This window comes from Pongo pygmaeus, chromosome 19 (assembly GCF_028885625.2).
Source record: "Pongo pygmaeus isolate AG05252 chromosome 19, NHGRI_mPonPyg2-v2.0_pri, whole genome shotgun sequence".
Classification (NCBI taxonomy): domain Eukaryota; kingdom Metazoa; phylum Chordata; class Mammalia; order Primates; family Hominidae; genus Pongo; species Pongo pygmaeus.
This window is the reverse complement of record NC_072392.2, coordinates 101004607-101024982: the sequence shown is the minus strand read 5'-3', so window position 1 is coordinate 101024982 and position 20376 is coordinate 101004607. Positions and strand designations below refer to the sequence as shown.

General features: G+C 54.1%; 2 protein-coding genes across 18 annotated transcripts in view; both read right to left on the bottom strand.

The window, feature by feature from the left end:
- The window catches only part of TBCD (tubulin folding cofactor D), a 190770-nt gene extending 188567 nt beyond the window's left edge, over positions 1 to 2203 (bottom strand). For 6 of the 16 annotated variants that reach the window (XM_063655860.1, XM_063655863.1, XM_063655866.1 and 3 more), the window contains exon 1: positions 1034 to 1249. In XM_063655860.1, coding sequence (XP_063511930.1) covers positions 1034 to 1247 — 214 coding nt within the window. In that variant the 5' untranslated portion in view covers positions 1248 to 1249. Of the gene's footprint in view, positions 1 to 1033; positions 1258 to 1615 lie in introns of those variants that run through there. The other 10 variants (XM_054456076.2, XM_063655868.1, XM_054456077.2 and 7 more) reach the window with 4 other exon arrangements.
- Positions 2204 to 2725: 522 nt separating this feature from the next.
- FN3K (fructosamine 3 kinase) lies at positions 2726 to 17739 on the bottom strand. 2 transcript variants are annotated; one of them, XM_054456071.2, is made up of 7 exons: positions 17281 to 17413; positions 14626 to 14826; positions 14127 to 14278; positions 11904 to 11995; positions 11365 to 11447; positions 4790 to 4912; positions 2726 to 3349 (listed from the first exon to the last, which is right to left on the bottom strand). In XM_054456071.2, exons 3-7 carry the CDS (start codon positions 14267 to 14269, stop codon positions 3011 to 3013), a joined length of 780 nt encoding a protein of 259 aa, XP_054312046.1. In that variant the 5' UTR covers positions 14270 to 14278; positions 14626 to 14826; positions 17281 to 17413; the 3' UTR covers positions 2726 to 3010. The 2 variants fall into 2 exon arrangements, with proteins under 2 accessions (XP_054312046.1, XP_054312045.1); XM_054456070.2 differs by lacking the exon at positions 14626 to 14826 and having other exon boundaries at positions 17281 to 17739.
- Between the last annotated feature and the right edge of the window lie 2637 nt (positions 17740 to 20376).

Here is a 20376-nt window from a genome sequence, read left to right as displayed (position 1 = left end):
CTCAGGAGGCTGAGGCAGGAGAATCGCTTGAACCTGGGAGGTGGAGGTTGTGGAGGTTGCAGTGAGCTGAGATCTCATCACTGCACTCCACCCTGGGGGACAAAGTGAGACTCCGCCTCAAAAAAAAAAAAAAAACCTCTAGTCTAGTCTCCCTTTCAACCGGCTCTGCGTGAACTAAACCTTCTCCATGGCAACTCCCCTGCTCTGACAAATCAACTCTATCTGGGCAGCCCGCAGAAAGAACCCACTGGGGCCAAGCGCAGTGGCTCACACCTGTAATCTCAACACTTTGGGAAGCTGAGTCGGGCGACCACTTGAGGTCAGGAGTTTAAGACCAGCCTGGCCAACATGGTGAAAACCTCTCCACTAAAAATACAAAATTAGCCGGGCGTGGTGGCGCACGCCTGTAGTCCCAGCTACTCGGGAGGCTAAGATAGGAGAATCGCTTGAACCCAAGAGGTTGAGGTTGCAGTGAGCCGAGATCGCACCACTGCACACTGCACTCCAGTCTGGGCAACAGAGCAAGACTTCGTCTCAAAAAAAAAAAACGAAGAAGCCATTGGGCTGTTACACCAGGAACAAGAAATCTGGCTTCACTGGTCCCTGGATGAGGGTCCCTCACCCTCAGAACAGTTCTGCACGAGAGGCATCGTTATCCGCCCCAGCTTACAGCCGAAGAAATGGGCAATCAAGTATCAGGTCCAAGCGACAGGGCCAGAATTCACAGGCAGGAGCATCTGACGCCGAAGCCGGCGCTCCCCACACGAGGCCCCCCAACCCTGCCTGACTCCTAAAATCAAAGTGCCGTTATTCTAAAATGAGGAAAGCCAAATAATGCAGAAGTTCTTCCTACTCAAAGGGTCTACAAAGATGATTTTACTGAATTACAAAGCCCCATGTAACTATTTAGCTATGAGCTCCTAAGGACTTGTTTGCAAATAACCCATTATAGACAGCGGTAAAGGTGGGTCTGAACTCAGAGAATTTAGACTCATCGAATGGCCTCCACAGGAGTACCTACACCCCGCCCCACCTGCAGAGGCACGGACTCGGCCAGCCCGCTCTGTCCACGGCGTCCATGGAACGGGCAGGCTACTGCCCTCCCCACCCGAAGCGCGCTTTGTTTGCAGCAGGTTTGTTTCCTGCGTTCCCCCTCTCTCATTCGCTATCTCCCTGTCCACACAACATTCACAGGAACCGCGCTCGGTGGAGGCAAGCCTGGGAGTCCACACTGCAGGGCTGACCATCCGTCCGGAGGGGTGTGGCCCGAGTCTCCCCGGCCCAGGCACCTCCTCCAGTGACGGAGACGGAGGACGGAGGGTTTCTGCACCCCGCCTCCCGGGGAGGCCGCAAAGGCTTCACCCCGTGCGAGAGCAGGCGCTCCGCGGGCCACGGTCCCTCCAAGGGAGGCGCGCGTCTGCCCCGTGCACATAACGCCGCGCCGGGGTGGCCCTCTCCCGCCTAGGAAGGCCGCGCCCCACCACAGCCCGCGGGACCGCGCACCCACAGCCCTCGCAAAGCGGCAGGCGCCGCCGGGCTGCGGTCCCCGCCCGGGAAAGTGCACTCAGCGCGCCGAGCCCGGGGAGGAAGCGGGCACGCGGCGCCGCCCACGCACCGCGGAACCGCTCCAGGGCCACCTCGCGCTCCGCGCCGCCGCCGTGCACCTCCCGCAGGCGGCCCAGCAGCGCCCGGGTCTCCGCGCTCTCGCCGAACGCTTCCAGCGCCGCGCCAAAAGCCAGTGTCTCGTCCTCCGCCTCCTCCTCGGGGCCGCCCGCGACCGGCTCGTCGCTCAGGGCCATGTCGGCAGCCTGGGGACCGCGCCCCCGCCTCACGTGTTCGCAGCTCCCACTCCGCTAGAGCGCGAACGCCGGGGATGAAGGATGAGGGATGAAAAGGAGGCACCCGCTGAGGCGGCAACCGACGCTGGCCCCGCCCCGCGACCTCCGACCCCGCTCGCCGGCCTCGCTACGGAACGCGCCGGCCGCCAAAATACCGCGCGCGGGACGGCGCCGTGCACGTGAGGACGCGAGCGGGAACGGGTCCCAAAGGCTCTGGAAGAGCGCGCCGCGGACCCCACAGGGAGCGAGTGGAGCCGGGACAGCTCGGCGGGGCCTGAGCACGCGGTAAGTGGGGCGGGACAGGGGGTGGGGCCTGAGACGCGGTGGGCCAGGCTGCGGGGTGAGGCCGGGACCGGAGAACAGCGGTGCAGAGCCCGAGCAGGCGGTGGGCGGGGAGGGGGCGGGGCTTCGGGATGGGGCCGGGGGCCGCCGGGGCGGGGCCTGAGCACGCGTGGGCAGGAGGGGCGGGGCTTGCGGTGGGGCCGGAGAAAGCGGAGCGGAGCGGGGCGGGGCGGGGCGGGGCGGGGCGGGGCGGGGGTGGGGCAGGGGCGGGTGGGACCGGGGAACGGTGGAGCCTGAGCACGCGTGGACGGGGAGGGGCGGGGCCTGAGCACGCGGTGGGGGGCGCGAGGCGAGCCCCGGGACCCACCCCTCAGAGCCAACCGCCCTGACACCCATTCGCGCCACGCTGGGACCCGCGCCGAGTCGTGGCGCGCCCCAGAGCGGGAGCAGGGCCCGGAGGCCGCGAGGGGCGCTGCGCCGACTTTGGCCTTGGCTACCGGGTCCGCGTGCGTTTCCCCTGAATCGCCGCAAAAACGTCCGTGCACAGCTCGCCGTGCGTCTGGCCCTGAAAGCAGCCCCACGCGCGGAGAAAGGAGGCGCAGGGCGCCAGCCGAGGCCCGCTGCGGGCTTTATTGGTCCCCAGGATCTGGGAGGGGTCGGGGGAAGGGGGACAGGGACGGGGGGATGGGGACGGGGGGATGGGGGTCGGGGACAGGGGGACGGGGGGATGGGGGTGGGGGACGGGGGGACAGGGACGGGGGGATGGGGATGGGGGTCGGGGACGGGGGGACGGGGGGATGGGGGTGGGGGACGGGGACGGGGGGACAGGGACGGGGGTCGGCGGGACGGAGACGGGGACAGAGGGACAGGGGAAGGGGGGACAGGGGCCACTACTTGAGCAGCCTCCGCATGGTGCCCAGCGAAGGGCTCCTGTACTCCCGCCCGAAGTGGTTCCAGTGGTTCAGGTAGTTAAACAGCTGGTAGAGCAGCAGCCGCTGGTCGAAGCCCGGAGCCTTGGGGATCTTCCGGTGGTAGGCGGTGAAGAAAGATCTGGGGAACCCCCCAAACATCAAGGCGATTGCCAGTTCAAACTCGGAATGGCCATAGAAGGAAGCCGGGTCGTAAATAATGGGCCCCACGTCGTCCTCAGCCACATTTCCCGACCAGAGATCCCCGTGGAGCAACGCGGGGACAATCTCTAGGCCACAAAACAGATCCGGGATCTTCACCTACGAGAGCAACGGCTGCAGTTATCGCTGGCCTCAGGGAGCCCCCGTCTCATCACCTCGTTCTTAGAAATAAGGCAAAGCCCACTCGCGATCTGCTTCGGTGTCCAGCCCCAGCACTGCCTGCCAAGCCCAGAAATAGGGGCCACCTGACTTCAGGGGAGTCTAGCTTTGTCTAACGTAGGATTTCCTCCTGATTTAGGTCTAGAAGCTCCACACAGTGGAGAACCTCCGAGGTTATAGTTTTAATCGACCCACAGAATAGGAACCAGTGTTGCGCTACCTTAGCAAACTCTGGCCACTTTTATTTCTCTACACATATATGTCTGCAGGTTTTGTTTGTTTTTGTTGTTTTTTTTCTTTGAGAGGGAGTCTCGCTCTGTCACCCAGGCTGGAGTGCGGCGGCGCCATCTCGGCTCACTGCACCCTCCGCCTCCCGGATTCAAGTGATTCTCCTGCCTCAGCCTACTGAGTAGCTGGGATTACAGGTGACCGCCACTACACCCGGCTAATTTTTGTATTTTTAGTAGACATGGGGTTTCACCATATTGGCCAGTCTGGTCTTGAAATCCTGACCTCAGGTAATCTATCCACCTCGGCCTCCCAAAGTGCTAGGATTGCAGGCTTGAGCCACCGTGCCCAGCCTAGCTTCTTCATTAATGAGTTCAAGTCTCTTTGATGTATACTCACTCTAGATTGACATGCACATTCTTTTTTAACATTTTGAGAGTTATATTTTGATTTTTTTTCTTTTTGAGACAGGATCTCACTCTGTCGTCCAGGCTGGAGTGCAATGGTGCAATCTCCCCTCACTGCAGCCTCTGCCTCCCGGGTTCAAGTGATTCTCCTGCCTCAGCCTCCCGAGTAGCTGGGATTACAGGCATGCACCACCATGCACGGTTAATTTTTGCATTTTTAGTACAGACAGGGTTTCACCATGTTGGCCAGGCTGGTCTCAAACTCCTGACCTCAAGTGATCCGCCCACCTAGGCCTCCCAAATGCTGTGATTAAGGCGTGAGCCACTGCGCCCAGCCGAGAGTTATGTTTTGAAATCAGTCACTCTGGATCATCTGGTACCCACATCTTCCCATGGGAGAGGAACAGGATGGAGTGGACAAGTCTTACTAATAATAAGAACAGTAATCATGGTAAACACCACCATTTACAAGCACCTGTGTTTCACATGAGGAAAGTCTGAGGCTAAATACCTGGTGACCTAGCAGTGGAGAGGGGCACGAGGAGCCAAGTGTGTCTTCACTCCTCACCCCTTTCGGACTCCCTGTCGGGGGAACCCCCTGCCCCTGCCCCCGGCTTCCTCCCTGATGTGTGCTCCAGGGCTCAGTGTTCCCTGCTCCAGCTCCGTTTTACAGAGGACCCCGCACAAATGCGGTGGGATCATGAGAGGACCAGCTCTTTCCCAGAGAAGTCACTGCCGTACCCACCTGTAGCCGGGACCAGAGTTCTCGTGCCTCTCGGTCAGCATAGTCCTTCTCAATGAGGTCCAGCTGCGCCTGGAGCCGGTGCCGGGCGAAAAAGGTCGGCCAGTCATCCTGCCACTCATTCACCTGGGCAACAAGGGAAAAGAGGCCAGTGCTGCAATTCAGAGCCAAGTGCTGCCTAAACCCTAGAGGGACCATTCAAAACACAGCAAAGATACCTAGTAAGCCAACAAAGGAGGTAAGACAGAAACATAAAATACTCAACCCAAAAGAAGGCAGGTAAAGAGAGAACAAAGGGCAGATGAAACAAAAAACAAATTGCAAGATGACAGACGCAAAACTAACCATATGACTAAGCACATTAAATACAAATGTCAAAAATAAATACTCTTGGTAAATGACAGATTGGCAGGTTGGAAAAATAAAGCAAATCCAACAATAAGTTATGTGCAAAAAGACATTATTAAAAAAAAAAAAAAAGCTTGAAAGGATAGGAAAGATATACCATGCTAACACTAGTCAAAAGAAAGCTGGAGGCCAGGCACAGTGGCTCACGCCTGCAATTCCCAGCACTTTGGGAGGCTGAGGGGGGCAGATCCCTTGAGCCCAGGAGTTAAAGACCAGTCTAAGCAACATGGGGAAACTCCATCTCTACTAAAAATACAAAATTAGCTGGGCATGATGGTGTGGGCCTGTAATCCCAGCTACTTGGGAGGCTGAGGTAGGAGAATCGCTTGAACCCAGAGGCAAAGGTTGCAGTGAGCTGAGATCTCGCCATTGCACTCCAGCCTGGGCAACGAACGAAACTCTATCTCAAAAAAAAAAAAAAGAAAGCTAGAGTGGCTACATTAATACAAGACAAAGTAGATTTCAAAGCAAAGAAAATCAAGTATAGTCATTTCACAAAGGGAGTCGACTAATGAACATAATAATCCTAAATGCCTACACCTCTAATAACAGCTTCAAAATACATAAAAGAACTGCACGAAAAATAGATAAATCCCATATCCTGCTATTGACTCAATGGTGCCCACCTCCATTCCTACGTTGAAGCCCTAAACCCCTAATATACCTGTATTTGGAGAAAGGGCCTCTAGGAGGTAATTAGGGTTAAATAAAATCATAAGGGTGAATTATTAATCCAATAGGATTAGTGACCTATAAGAAGAGGAATAGAGTAAGATTTCTCTCTCCATGCACCCAAATCTCAATAAATTGAGAAGAATTTAAGCATGCAAAGTATAATGAAATTCAATTAGAAATCAATAGGAAGGCCGGGCCTGGTGGCTCACGCCCGTAATCCCAACACTTTGGGAGGCCGAGGCGGGCGGATCACAAGGTCAAGAGATCAAGACCATCCTGACCAACATGGTGAAACCCCATCTCTACTAAAAATACAAAAATTAGCTGGGCGCGGTGGTGCATGCCTGTAGTCCCAGCTACTCGGGAGGCTGAGGCAGGAGAATCGCCTGAAACCAGGAGGCAGAGGTTGCAGTGAGCTGAGATTGTGCCATTGCACTCCAGCCTGGCGACAGAGCAAGACTCCATCTCAGAAAAACAAAACAAAATCAATAGGAAAAATTCTGGGAAATCCTCAAATATTTTAAAACTAAACACACTTCTAAAATCTGTGTAAGGAAGACGTCTAAAGGGAAATTAGAAAGTGTTTTCAATTGAATGAAAGCAAAAACACAACTTATAATTTGTGAGATGCCACTAAAGCAGTACTTGGGGAAAATGTATAGCACTAAACGTCTGTGTTAGCAAAGATCTCACAGTAATGACCTCAGCTGCTACCTTAACCAACCAGAAAAAGAAGAGCACATTAAACCTAATGTAAGCAAGAGGCCAGGCGTGGTGGCTCACGCCTGTAATCCCAGCACTTTGGGAGGCCGAGGCAGGCGGATCACAAGATCAGGAGTTCGAGACCATCCTGGCCAATATGGTGAAACCCCATCTCTACTAAAAATACAAAAATTAGCCTGGCATGGTGGCAGGTACCTGTAGTCCCAGCTGCTTGGGAGACTGAGACAGGAGAATCGCTTGAACCCGGGAGGCAGGGGTTGCAGTGAGCCAAGATCGCACCACTGTACTCTAGCCTGCTCAACAGAGTGAGACTCTATCTCAACAACATAAAAAAGGATAAGGACATTTTTTTTTTTTTTTGAGACCGAGTTTTGTTCTTGTTGCCCAGGTGGAGGGCAATGGCATGATCTCGGCTCACTGCAACCTCCCTGCCTCCCGGGTTCAAGCAATTCTCCTGCCTCAGCCTTTCCAGTAGCTGGAATTACAGGTGCCCGCCACCATGCCTGGCTAATTTTTTGGTATTTTTAGTAGAGATGGGGTTTCACCATGTTGGCCAGGCTGGTCTCGAACTCCTGACCTCAAGTGATCTGCCCACCTCGGCCTCCCAAAGTGCTGGGATTACAGGCGTGAGCCACCGTGCCCGGCCTCTGAAGGACAATTCCAAGAAAATACACTAACAACAAACTAGGAGACACTATTCACAAATCATATATCTGGTAAAAGACTCATATCCTAAATACACAAAGAACTCTCAAAACTCAATAATAAGAAAAAACCCTATTCACAAACTGGACAAAATAATTGAACAGATAGTTCACCAAAGAAGATATTTTGTCAGCAAACAGGCACATGAATAGATGCTCCACATCTTTAGTCATTATGGAAATGCAAAATAGAACCTCAGTGAGATAATATTTCACGCCCACTAGGATGGCTGTAATTTAAAACAGAAAATCTCAAGTGTTGACAAGGATGTGGAGGAACTGGAACTCTCATATGCTGCTGGTGAGAATGTAACATGGTGCAACCACTTTAGAAACAGTTTGGTAGTTTCTTTTTTTTTTTTTTTTTGAGACAGAGTCTTGCTCTGTCGCCCAGGCTGGAGTGCAGTGGCGAGATCTCGGCTCACTGCAAGCTCCACCTCCCGAGTTCACTCCATTCTCCTGCCTCAGCCTCCCAAGTAGCTGGGACTACAGGCACCCGCCACCATGCCCAGCTAATTTTTTGTATTTTTTAGTAGAGACGGGGTTTCACTGTGTTAGCCAGGATGGTCTCGATCTCCTGACCTTGTGATCCACCCGCCTCGGCCTCCCAAAGTGCTGGGATTACAGGCGCTAGCCACCGTGCCCGGCCAGTAGTTTCTTAAAGAGCTAAATATGGACCTACCGTATGACACAGTCATCCCCCTCCTAGGTATTTACCCAAGATAAGTGGAAGCATTTGTCCAGACCAAGATTTGTACACAAAGGTTCACAGCGGCTTTATTTGTATGAGCGAAAACTGGAAATGACCCAGAAATCCATCCACATGTGAATGGATAAACAGGCTGTGTTAGATCCATACAGGGGAATGGGCTTTTGACACATGCAACATGGATGTGTATCACGGATGAATATCAAAGGATTTTAGACTTGGATAAATATCAGCATGATTATGCTGAGTGAGACAAGCAGACAGAAGACATACCACATGATTCTATTTATATTAAATTCCACAAGATGCAAAGTAATCTACAGTGACAATACTGATGAACGGTTGCCCAGGGGCAGGGAAGGGCGCGAGGAACCTTTTGGGGGTAATCAGTATACCCACCGTGACTGTGATAAAAGGTTCAAACGTCAAAATGTACCAAATTATACATTTTAAATGGGTGCAATTTATGTCAAATTACACCTCAGCAGAGAAAAATACGAAGCTGATTTTATACAAAGGGTTATTTTGTAAAACTCCTTTGGGGAGGACCGCCCTGGTCAGCGGCCCCCACCAAGAATCTCCCTGCACATGGGTGCTGTGGTGACTCGGCCCCCGGGCTCACCCTTTGGTGCTGTGTGCACCTCAAGAGCAGGATGGAAAGGCCTCTCCCCATAGCCTGGCTGTCAGATCCCCAGCTCAGAGGTGCACCGTGCAGCCTCCCGTCATTTCCCATTTGCCTGCCCAAGCTCCCAGCGTCTGAGCTCTGTCCTCTTTCTGGAAGACAATCAGGTTTAGTGTTGGGAGCAGGTGACCAGCCTGGGCTAGCCCAGTCCCGCCACCTGAATAGAGGGGCTATGATCCTCCAAGCTACCCAGGGAAGGTGCCACCTGGGTACACAGCTGGTCCCAGTGACCAGGCCTCCCCTGACAGAGGGGCTGCGTCATGGTCAGGGCCTGTGGTCTGAAGCCAGACTGAGGGTCGAAGCCCAGCTGCCCTGCTGACAAGCTCCACGGACCCAGGCGTGAACTCTGCATGTCACTTTCCTCATCTATAAAACGGATCAATGACATTATCTGCCTGGTTACCTGCTAGGGCAAGTGGGTGAGTTGAGTTCAATGAAGTGCTTAGAAGGGTGCCTGTATGTGGCAGTGTACAGAGCATGGGGCAAGCACCACAGCCGACCCGGCTGGCAGCCCGAGGGGGCCTTAGTGCCCAGGTGTCTGAGGAGCCCACCGCTCAGCACTGTCCCCCAGTGGCTGCAGCACACACTCCCCCAGGACCCGTTGAGCCCTCCCAAGGAGTGGGAAGCCTCCGGAACCTGGTGCTGTCCGAGGCACAAGCAGGAAGCAGGGCAGCTGTCCTCCCTGGCCCCTGGCCCTTCCTAGCCAGGCTGCACCTTATCTGGGTGGGTTCCTTGATCCTGGAGTCCGAGGGGCATTGAGGGGCTCCCTGTGCTCCAAACAGACTAGCCCCCTTGTCGTCTGCTTCACACACAGGGGCTCTGGGTAAGATTTCACTTCATTTCTTTGAAACACCACTCTGCTGGGCCAGCCAAGTCCTGTAGACCCCGCCACGTGCAGCTCTTGACCTCAGCATCCACAGCAGGACCACAAGCTGCACCCAGCCGTGCTCACCTGGACAGGTGAAGAGGGTGCTGCTCACTGGCTGCGGACAGGTGTGTGACCCCAAGGGAGCCAGCTGTGGCTGAGATCTCGGGGGTCTCGGTAAATCTGGTAAGCTCCACGTGCAATTCTAGCAAGCCCAGATGTGAGGACTGCCTGTTGGCTGGGAACCCTAAATCTGCTTGGGCTTCATGAGGATCTTGCCCCAAGTGACCTCCAGCTGGGAGAATCGCCCTCCACCCACACCAGGGAGAGCTTGGTCATTGTCCACAGGGACCCAACTAGTCAGGACGGACGTCAACGAGGAGGCAGATTTGAAAGTATTCTCTCTTCAAGAAGCAGTGACTTTGAACTAGCTCTTATATAATGGGTGCTGTGTTCCTAACAAAACCAAAATGTGGTTCAATATTGGCTTCTTCGAGGGAAGCACAGGGCAGTTGGGCTGTCCAAAGCCTTCTTTGGAACTTCACAGATTTCAAAGATGATGGTTCAAGAGGCCCCGGTATTATTCAGCCATAAAAAGGAATATGTAAAGAAACGTGTGGCCTCGCCATAGAATGGAATATTATTCAGCCATAAAAGAATAACATTCTAACACCTGCTACAACACGGAAGAGCCGTAAAACATGATGCTGAGTGAAAGATGTAGAAGGTCACATATTATGTGTTTCCACTCATATGAAATATCCAGAAAATTCAAAGAGACAGAAGGTACATTAGAGGTTGCCAGGGACCAGGAAAGGGGGAAATGGGGAGTGACTGCTAATGGGTTCTGCTTTAGGATAATGAAAATGTTCTGGCCAGGCATGGTGGCTCACACCTGTAATCCCAGCACTTTGGGAGGCCGAGGTGGGTGGATCACCTGAGGTCGGGAGTTCAAGACTAGCCTGACCAACACGGAGAAACCCTGTCTCTACTAAAAATACAACATTAAGGCCAGGCACGGTGGCTCATGCCTGTAATCCCAGCACTTTGGGAGGCTGAGGACGGCAGATCACCTGAGGTCAGGAGTTCGAGACCAGCCTGGTCAACATGAAACCCCGTCTCTACTAAAAATACAAAAATTAGCCGGGTGTGGTGGTGCACACCTGTAATCCCAGCTACTTGAGAGGCTGAGACAGGAGAACTGCTTGAACCCAGGAGGCCGATGTTGCGGTGGGTCGAGATCGCGCCATTGCGCTCCAGCCTGGGCAACAAGGGCAAAATGCCGTCTCAAAAAAAAAAAAGAAAGAAAGAAAATGGTCTGCAGTTAAACAGCAGTGATGGTTGCACACCATTGTGAATGTACTAAAAACCAATTAATTCTAATCCTTTAAAATGGTGGATGTTATGTGAATTATATCTCAATTGTATCTAAATAAATAATAATTTGTAAAGGCCTCAGGAGAGGAGCTGAGTAATCAGGACTTAATCCCTGACTTTGCACACTACCCATCACCCACTGTCTCCAGTCCCTCATACTCGTCAGAAGCCTTGTGCAACACAACCTTTGCACTCGAGGCCCCCTCTGCTTGGAATGCTGATCTGCCTGCCCGAGCATGTCCCATGAGCCTGCCCAGCTCAGCTCAGTGACCCTCAGCATCTGCTCTCCCCATTCCAGGTATCACAGCTTCTACTCTGCTTTCAGAAATCAAGTAGCCAATCTTGCTGGTGCCTGGAGGATTGGCATTCTGTCACATATAAAGAGTGGGTGACCAGCATTAGGGCATCAGGGAACACCCTCACCCAGGCACTCACCTGCGGGATGAAGCCGCAGCACGTCACTGTGTGGAAGCCGAACTTGTTCACGTACTGAGGCTCAGCACCCTCACCTCTTCGGCCTGTTGACAGAGATCCTTGGCCTGAAGGAGCTGTTTGTCTTTCTCTTAAATGCCAGACCTCAGCAGAGCATCAGTACAAGCCTGGGCTACGCATGCTAGAATATAGGTGGTCTGAGGATGTACTACATACAGTAGCAATTAGTCAATATATAGATCTGCCAGGACACTCCTACGTCAAGCACAACGGACAGCAGGGCTGGGTATAAAAGGGGTTATTATTACCTCAAACCCACCAGACAGGAGGGCTGGGTATAAAGGGGATCATGTGCCAATTCTACTAGCTTATCAGCTACATCAAAATTCTTATTTAATAATCTCATTTTCATAATGTAGTGTAAAGAGAGACGGTATACAACTCAACCTACTATTGAAATGCCACCAAGAAGTACCATGAGCACCAATCTAGGGTAGACAATGTGGCTGGGTCAAGGGTACCCAAAAGCAATCTGAACATACCCACTGTGTTCTCCTCCTCCTTCAACTTCTCCCTGAGCTTCTGGTTGTAAAGATGCAAATCTGCCATCTGCTCTCCAAGTTTTGATGCTTGACTGAGGAAAGAAGAAATGCAGCTGATTAAAATAACAAATAATAAATAACACCACCCAGTTTGTTCCATTTTGAGAAATTTTAAAATACATTAAAAACTACTCTCCATTCTTTAAACAGTAAAAAGTGAACACCAGGCGATGACTCTTTCTTTTCCTTTTTCTTTCTTTTCTGGGGCCAGGCCTTGCTCTGTCATCCAGGCTGGAGTCATCCAGGTTGGCACAATCATGGCTCACTGCAGCCTTGACTTCTAGGGCTCAAGCAATCCTCCCACCTCAGCCTCACAACTAGCTGGGACCACACGCCTGTGCCACCAGTCCTGGCTATTTTTTTTTTTTTTTTTTTTTTTTTTTTGTAGAGATGGGTTCTCCTCCTGCCTCGGCTTTCCAAAATACTGGGATTACAGGTGTGAACCACCATGCCTAGCACTGGCAATGACTCTTTCCAGAAAATAAAATCATGTAATCACAAAGAGGAATTAACCAAGTGAGCTTCAACAGAAGTCTTAGGAGGTACCAGGAATTAAGGGAGGAGTGCTGAAAAAGTAATGATAAGTGAAAATGCAGGGCCAGGCACAGCGGCACAGTGGCTCATGCCTATAATCCCAGCATTTTCGGAGGCCAAGGCGGGCAGATCATGAGGTCAGGAGTTCAAGACCAGCCTGGCCAATATGGTGAAACCCTATCTCTACTAAAAATACAAAAATTAGCCGGGCATGGTGTTGCGCCTGTAGTCCCAGCTACTCAGCAGGCTGAGGTAGAAGAATCACTTGAACCCAGGAGGCAGAGCTTGCAGTGAGCCTAGACCGCGCCACTGCACTCCAGCCTGGGCAACAGAGTAAGACTCTGTCTCAAAAAAAAAAAAAGGAAAGAAAAAGCAAAAGAAAAAATTGGACTGGGTGTGGTGGCTCATGCCTGTGTAATCCCAACACTTTGGGAGGCCAAGGCAGGCGGATCACTGAGGTCAGGAGTTTGAGACCAGCCTGGCTAACATGCTACTAAAGATACAAAAATTAGGCCGGGCGCGGTGGCTCACACCTGTAATCCCAACACTTTGGGAGGCCAAGGCGGGTGGATCACGAGGTCAGCAGATCGAGACCATCCTGGCTAACACGGTGAAACTCCGTCTCTACTAAAAATACAAAAAATTAGCCGGGCATGGTGGCAGGCGCCTGTAGTCCCTTCTACTCGGGAGGCTGAGGCAGGAGAATGGTGTCAACCCAGGAGGCAGAGTTTGCAGTGAGCCGAGATCGCACCACTGCACTCCAGCCTGGATGACAGAGAGAGACTCCGTCTCAAAAAAAAAAAAAAAAAAAAATTAGCTGCATGACATGGTGGGGTGCCTGTAATCCCAGCCACTCGGAAGGCTGAGATAAGAGAATTGTTTGAACCCAGGAGGCGGAGTTTGCAGTGAGCCGAGATTGCATCACTGCACTCCAGCCTGGGAAACAGAGCAAGACTCTGTCTCAGAAAAAATAAAATAAAATAAAAATAAAGTACAAAGCAAATGATGGGTTCAAATATACTTATTTTGGCCAGGTGTGGTGGCTCAGGCCTGTTACCCCAGCACTTTGGGAAGCCGAGGTGGGTGGATCACTCGAAGTCAGAAGTTTGAGACCAACCCGGCCAACATAGTGAAACCCCATCTCTACTAAAAATACAACACCTGTAGTCCCAGCTACTCAGGAGGCTGAGGTGGGAGAATCATTTGAACCCTGGGGGCAGAGGTTGCAGTGAGCCGAGATTGCACCACTGCACTGTACTCTAGCCTGGGCAACAGAGCGAGACTGTGTTTCAAAAAAAAATAAAATAAAATAAAATAAATAAATAAATATATATATATATATATATACACACACACATATATAATGCAGCCTCATTACAGCCAAACTTATCTAGGAAAACCAGTCATATACCAGAAAGCAGTAACTTTTTATCTCCATTAAGAATGGCAGGGTGGAACTCTTGGCCCTGCCTCTGATAACCGGGCAGTTGTATAGACGGCTCAGCCACAGGCTTCTCCCTGTTTCTGTCTCCCTCCCCCTCTCTATCCCTTTCTCTGTCTCTCTCTGTGTGTCTCTGAGTCTCTCTCTGCCTGTACACATGTGTGCATATGGGTCTCACACATACTCACCTGCTCAAGCTCCTCATCTTCAAATGCTCCATCACAAAGGCGGCCCCACCTCCCGGCAGGTCGATGACCTTCATGGGCCTCGGCACCCGCACCAGGCCCGTGCTCCGGAGGGCCTCCAGGCTGGCCACCTCCCCCTCAAACATCTGCCGGGCCTGCATCCAGAACACAGCCTTGTCGGCCTTGTTGACTCAGCCAGGGCCTCTGCCCACTGGACCCTTGACTGCAGCTACCACGTGGGAGTCACAAGGACCTTCAGTCACTGATAGCTGGCTCTGGCTGGGAGCTGGCGTCCACCGCAGAGGGCAGGATGCAGAGGGGCCCCCCCGTCGGAGACGAGAGGTTGCAAGGCTGAGGCTGAGCCCGGGGTGTGAGGGGTATGGGGTCTGCAGGCTGCTGTGACAGCAGGATGCACAGGCCACGTGTGGGTGTCAGGGAGCACTGAGGGCGTGGGGAGGTGTGAGTGAACCAAGGTCCAGAGCTGGACCCCCGGGTTACCCACCTTCCTTGCTGCCTCTTAGGGTGGGGCAGCCACAGCAGAGGCATCGGTGCAGCTGACTTGGGCACACACTTCGGGCAGGGAAGAAGAGGGATGGGCCCATCAGGCAGGGCCTCAGCTCCAGGGCAGGGGCTGGGAAGGTAAAAGGCACCGCACACCCGGCCGGCCCCCAATGCCTCCCACGGAACCTGGGCCTTCCTGTTTCTGAAATATTCCCACAAACATTCCAATTTTCAGTTAGGTGAACTCTCACCTCACGTACACTACACATTGGTTGAAAACATGCATTGACGAACGTGGTCTGTGAATACCTCGGGCTATAGAATTGCATGTTTGTTTGTTTTGAGACACGGTCTCACTCTGTCACCCAGGTTGGAGGGCAGTGGCATGATCTCAGCTCACGGCAGCCTCCGCCTCGTGGGTTCAAACGATTCTCCTGCTTCAGCCTCCTGAGTAGCTGGGATTACAGGTGTAGGCCACCGCACCCCACTGTGTTTTTTTGTATTTTTACTAGAGATGGAGTTTCACCGTCACGCGCAGTGGCTCGCACCTGTAATCCCAGCACTTTGGGAGGCCGAGGTGGGCGGATCACGAGGTCAGGAGATCGAGACCATCCGGGCTAACATGGTGAAACCTCGTCTCTACTAAAAATACAAAAAATTAGCCAGGCGAGGTGGTAGGCGCCTGTAGTCCCAGCTACTCGGGAGGCTGAGGCAGGAGAATGGAGTGAACCCGGGAGGCGGAGCTTGCAGTGAGCCGAGATCCAGCCTGGGCAACAGAGCGAGACTCCATCTCAAAAAAAAAAAAAAGAGATGGAGTTTCACCATGATGGCCAGGCTGGTCTCGAACTCCTGGCCTCAAGTAATCCACATGCCTCAGTTTCCCAAAGTGTAGGATTGCATGTTTAAAAAAATCAAACCTCATGAATGAGACCAAAGCATCTGCTGGTGCACGGGAACAGAACGCCCTTTCCTTCAAAGTACCCCAGGGAAAGCCCAGGCACAGCCTCCCCAGCCTGGCAGCCCTGGCCAGCCTGCACCGAGGGTGGGTGTGAGAGTCCACAGGTGGGAGGGCGGCTAGCACACCCCAGCCCTGCTCCAGGGCGAGCCCCCCATGCACCAGGCCAGGAACTCCCGGCCTTGGGGCTGCTAAGCCCCAGGGGCCCCAGCATCATCTGCTCTGATGCATGGACTCAGCAGCTACTGTGTGCAGGCCCCTCGCGGGGGTGGGAGGGAAGGAGGGGTCTCACCCTGCAGAGCTTTCAGGACCAGCCGAGGAAGTTTCCCAGGGCCCGTGGGAAGCCCGAACCAAAAACTGCTTCCCTGTGAGTGGGACTCCCCACTTTGAGGGATTTGGGTTCTGAGCCCGCAGAGCAGATGATGCCGGAGGATCCGATCGCACGCCCAGGCTGCATGGCTCTGGCGTTCCTCCTGCCAGCACTCCCCACCAGGACCCCCGCTGCCCCTCAGAGAGCCCCCCCCCCCCCACCAGAGTGTGCAGGGCCTTTGCCTTTCCCCACCTGCTGGCTCTCAAGGCTGAAGCTAACCTTCTCCACTTCCTCCGTTAACATTTTCCATACTTTTTTTTTTTGAGACGGAGTTTCGCTCTTGTTGCCCAGGCTGGAGTGCAATGGCGAGATCTTGGCTCACCGCAACCTCCATCTCCCGGATTCAAGCAATTCTCCTGCCTTAGCCTCCCGAGTAGCTGGGATAACAGGCATGCGCCACCACCCCGGCTAATTTTGTATTTTTAGTAGAGACGGGGTTTCTCCATGTTAGTCAGGCTGGTCTTAAACTCCCGACCTCAGGTGATCCACCTGCCTCGGCCTCCCGAAGTGCTGAGATTACAGGCGTGAGCCACCGCGCCCGGGCTTTTTTTTTTTTTTTTTTTTTTTGAGATGGAGTCTTACTCTGTCACCCAGGCTGGAGTGCAGTGGCATGATCTTGATCTCGGCTCACTGCAACCTCTGCCTCCCGGGTTCAAGCGATTCTCCTGTCTCAGCCTCCCAGTATCGGGGATTACAGGCCCGTGCCACCACACCCGGCTAATTATTGCATTTTTTGGTAGAGACGGGGTTTCACCATGTTGGCCAGGATGGTCTCGAACTCCTGACCTCAGGGATCCACTCACCTCGGCCTCCCAAAGTGATGGGATTACAGGTGCGAACCACCGCGCCCGGCCTTCCATACATTCTTAAATAGAACTATTTTCAGCAGGAGATAGAAATCAGGTCTAAACACAGGCAAGGCCTGTGGGAAGGAGAACACTTGCCTGGCCCGTGGGGTCCCTGCCAGGGGCCCAGCCATGTCTCTGCTTCTTCCCCACTGGCAGGAGGACGGTGGGCTGAGAGGGGCGGCCCAGAGCTGAGCCAGGGACCCCAAGCCTCACATGCCCCGACGCTTGCTGGATAGAAAAGTTAAAACCACCCCTAAAAGCCTGCGCGCTGCGCATGGAGGCCAAAGGAAGGTCACGGATCGTGCAGACACAAAACCTTCACAGAACGCTTGAGCCGGGCTCACCCAGCAGGTGCCACCTCCTAAGGGCCAAAGCCGACCCCTCCCCAGGCCCAGCCCCAGGAAATGCGCCTGCCCCCGACCCCTCCGCCTCCCCAGGCGCCGCAGAGACCCGCAGAGCCCCCGCCTGCGCACGGGCCAGCACCTGCGTCCTGCGGTTGACTTTGACGAACACGGGGCCTGCGTCCGTGTCGTAGGCTCGGCCCTCGCTGATGCAGCCAGCGCCGGGGCCGCCGAAGGCCCGCAGGGTCGCGGTGCGCAGCTCGGCGCGCAGCAGCTGCTCCATGGGGTGCGGGGCGCGGGACTCTCTGCTCGCTCGGAAGCCCGGGTCGGCCGAGGCGCTGCGGGGCGGGGCGAGACCGCGCGGCGGGGCGAGACCGCGCGGCGGGACCGCGCGACGCGCGACCCCGGGCGGCGGGAGGGGCGGCCTTGGGCGGGCTCGCCGCGCGCTCCCCCGCGCGCTCCCTGCGTTCGTCCGGCTTCCCGCTTCCTGAGCCCGGGATTCGGGGGAAGGAGCGGGGAGTCCGCGCAGCTCTTCGCGGGCGCGCTGGGGCTTGAGCTCCTGCAGGGACCCGGTATCCCTGCCCCGCCGCAGACGCAGGTCCGGCCCTCGGACCGGGCGCGGGTCACAGGCCTGGCCGGCTTCCCACACTGCAGACCAGGCCGGCCCGGCGGCCCCCGTGATGACGTGGGGCTTGCGCACGGGGGTGCCAGGTGCCAATCGGAGAGAGAGGCTGACGTGGGGGCTCCGATGGCCCGCGCTGACCCGGCCCACGGTGGGGCCGCTGATTCCAGGACGTCCTGGGAAAGGGACTTGAGACAGGAATGCCCACGCGCGCCCATGCATGCATACACGTGGGTACACACGCGTGCACACGAGCAGGTGCGCACCTGAGCCCCGTCCATGCTGAAGTCATTTGACGTGAGGTTTTTTTATTGTTTGTTTTTTGTGTTTTTAAGAGATGGAGTCTCACTCTGTCTCCCAGGCTGGAGTGCAGTAGCGTGATCTCGGCTCACTGCAACTTCTGCCTCCTGGATTCAAGGGATTCTCCTGCCTCAGCCTCCCGAGTAGCTGGGACTACAGGCGCCGCCACCACGCCCGGCTAATATTTTTGTATGTTTTAGTAGAGACAGGGTTTCACCATGTGAGCCAGGATGGTCTCGATCTCCTGACCTCGTGATCCGCCCGCCTCCGCCTCCCAAACTGCTGGGATTACAGGCGTCAGCCACCGCGCCCAGCCTGCCCAGCTACATTTTGTAGTTTTAGTAGACACGGGTTTTCCCCATGTTGGCCAGGTGACCTGCGTGCCTCAGCCTCCCAAAGTGCTGGGATTACGGCCGTGAACCACTGCGCCCGGCAGTGCATGAGGTTTTAATCAATAAATGTTTTTTTTGGGCCCCAAGAATTGTCTTTTCCCACAGAAATGCAGGGGTCCGGCTGCGGGGAGGGAGCCTTTGGGAGCTGCCTATCCCCGCCGTCCTGCCCACTTGCTCAGCTGGGCTGCGGTCATCGGAAGGCTCCTTAACTCCTACATCTGGCACCTCGGCCAGGATCACCGGAACCTGGGCTTAGCAGTCACTGTCAAGCAGGACACGTCCATGTGGCCTCCTGGTGTGGCCTGAGCTTCCCTGAACATGGAGGCCAGGTTCCAAGAGTGAGCACTGGGAGAGCCAGGGCTCCCAGACAGCTGGCAGAAGCAAAGGCCTTTTCTGACCCGGTCTCAGAAGCCACACACCATCATTTCCACCTCCTTCCATTGGTCTCCAAAGCCACAATCAAGGCAGGGGGATCCGCAGCCACCTTTTTTTTTTTTTTTTTTGAGACAGGGTCTTGCTCTGTCACCCAGGCTGGAGTGCAATCTCGGCTCACTGCAACCTCCACCTCCCGGGTTCAAGCGATTCTCCTACCTCAGCTTCCTGAGTAGCTGGGATTACAGGCACGTGTCATCACGCCCCGCTAATTTTTGTATTTTTAGTAGAGACGGGGTTTCACCATGTTGGCCAGGATGGTCTCAAACTCCTGGCCTCAGGTGATCTGCCTGCCTCAGCTTCCCAATGTGCTGGGATTACAGGTGTGAGCCATGGCACCCGGCCAAGCAGCCACCTCGTGACAGGAGTGGCAGGGCTGCCACAGAACAGCAGGTAGGACAGGAGGATGGCTGTGGTGTCTGCAGAAAGGGCATGTGCCAGTCCCTGGCTTTTTCTCATCTGAAGCCCACCCTGCTATTGTATCTTGACAGAAGGTTCATGACAGGCCAACGTGAGCTCTCGTACATCTGTAAATTTCTTTATTCCTAGTTGACAGTTTGGCTGGGTATCAAATTCCACCTCGGAGATCAGACCGTGTTCTTTAGGAACCGAGAAGGTGCCAGCTCCAGTTTTGATGTTGAGAAGCTTATGGTCATTTTGGTTCTTATTCTTTGTGTAGAAACTGTTCTATCTCTGCAGGCTTTTAGGGTCTTCTCTGTGACACCAGTGAAAAATTCCCCAGGGAGGTGTTAGGGTGAGTCTCCTGTCATCCCCTGAACAGGACTGGTGGGTCCTCCAATCGTGGGACAGCTTTTAGCTCTTTATGGCGTTCTCCCTCTGTTTTCTTGGTTCTCTTTTTTGGAATTCCAACACTGTGGTCTAGAGTCAGTCCTCTCTGTTACCTTCTCAAAGCCCCTTGTAATTTTTCTTCATACAACTCATGAGTCTACAGTCAGATATTAGGCGTCACACAGAGAACCGTACGAGTGCTCAGGTCTCTCAGTGAGAAGAGGTGCCTGAATGAAGAAACAGATATGCAGGCACCAGGCTAGGAAGTCCTCTATGTGGGGGGTTAAGAGCTGTTGAAGATTCAAGGGCAGGGCAGTTAAGTGATCCCAAGTTTCTTAGAGAATTAGTAGTGTAAATTGTATGGTATGCAAATAATACTGTTTTTAAAACGACCTGTATCGGCTGGTTGCAGTGGCTCATGCCTGTAATCCCAGCTCTTTGGGAGGCCGAGGTGGGTAGATCACAAGGTCAGGAGTTCAAGACCAGCCTGGTCAACATGGTGAAACCCTATCTCTACGAAAAATACAAAAAAATTTTAGTCAGGCATGGTGGCACACACCTGTAATCCCAGCTACTTGGGAGGCTGAGGCAGGAGAATTGCTTGAGCCTGGGAGTGGAGGTTGTACTGAGCCAAGATCACGCCACTGCATTCCAGCCTGGGTGACAGAACAAGACTCCGTCGCAAACAAAACAGAACCTGCCC

Bases quoted from the DNA above. Each gene is read 5' to 3' on its own strand.
- FN3K (XM_054456070.2), bottom strand. From the start codon at position 17,421: ATGGAGCAGCTGCTGCGCGCCGAGCTGCGCACCGCGACCCTGCGGGCC. The intron at 11,996-14,126 runs GTGAGTATGTGT...TTCTTTCCTCAG, and splicing joins AAGATGAGGAGCTTGAGCAG to TCAAGCATCAAAACTTGGAG. The intron at 3,350-4,789 runs GTGGGTACGGCA...TTGCTCTCGTAG, and splicing joins AACTCTGGTCCCGGCTACAG to GTGAAGATCCCGGATCTGTT.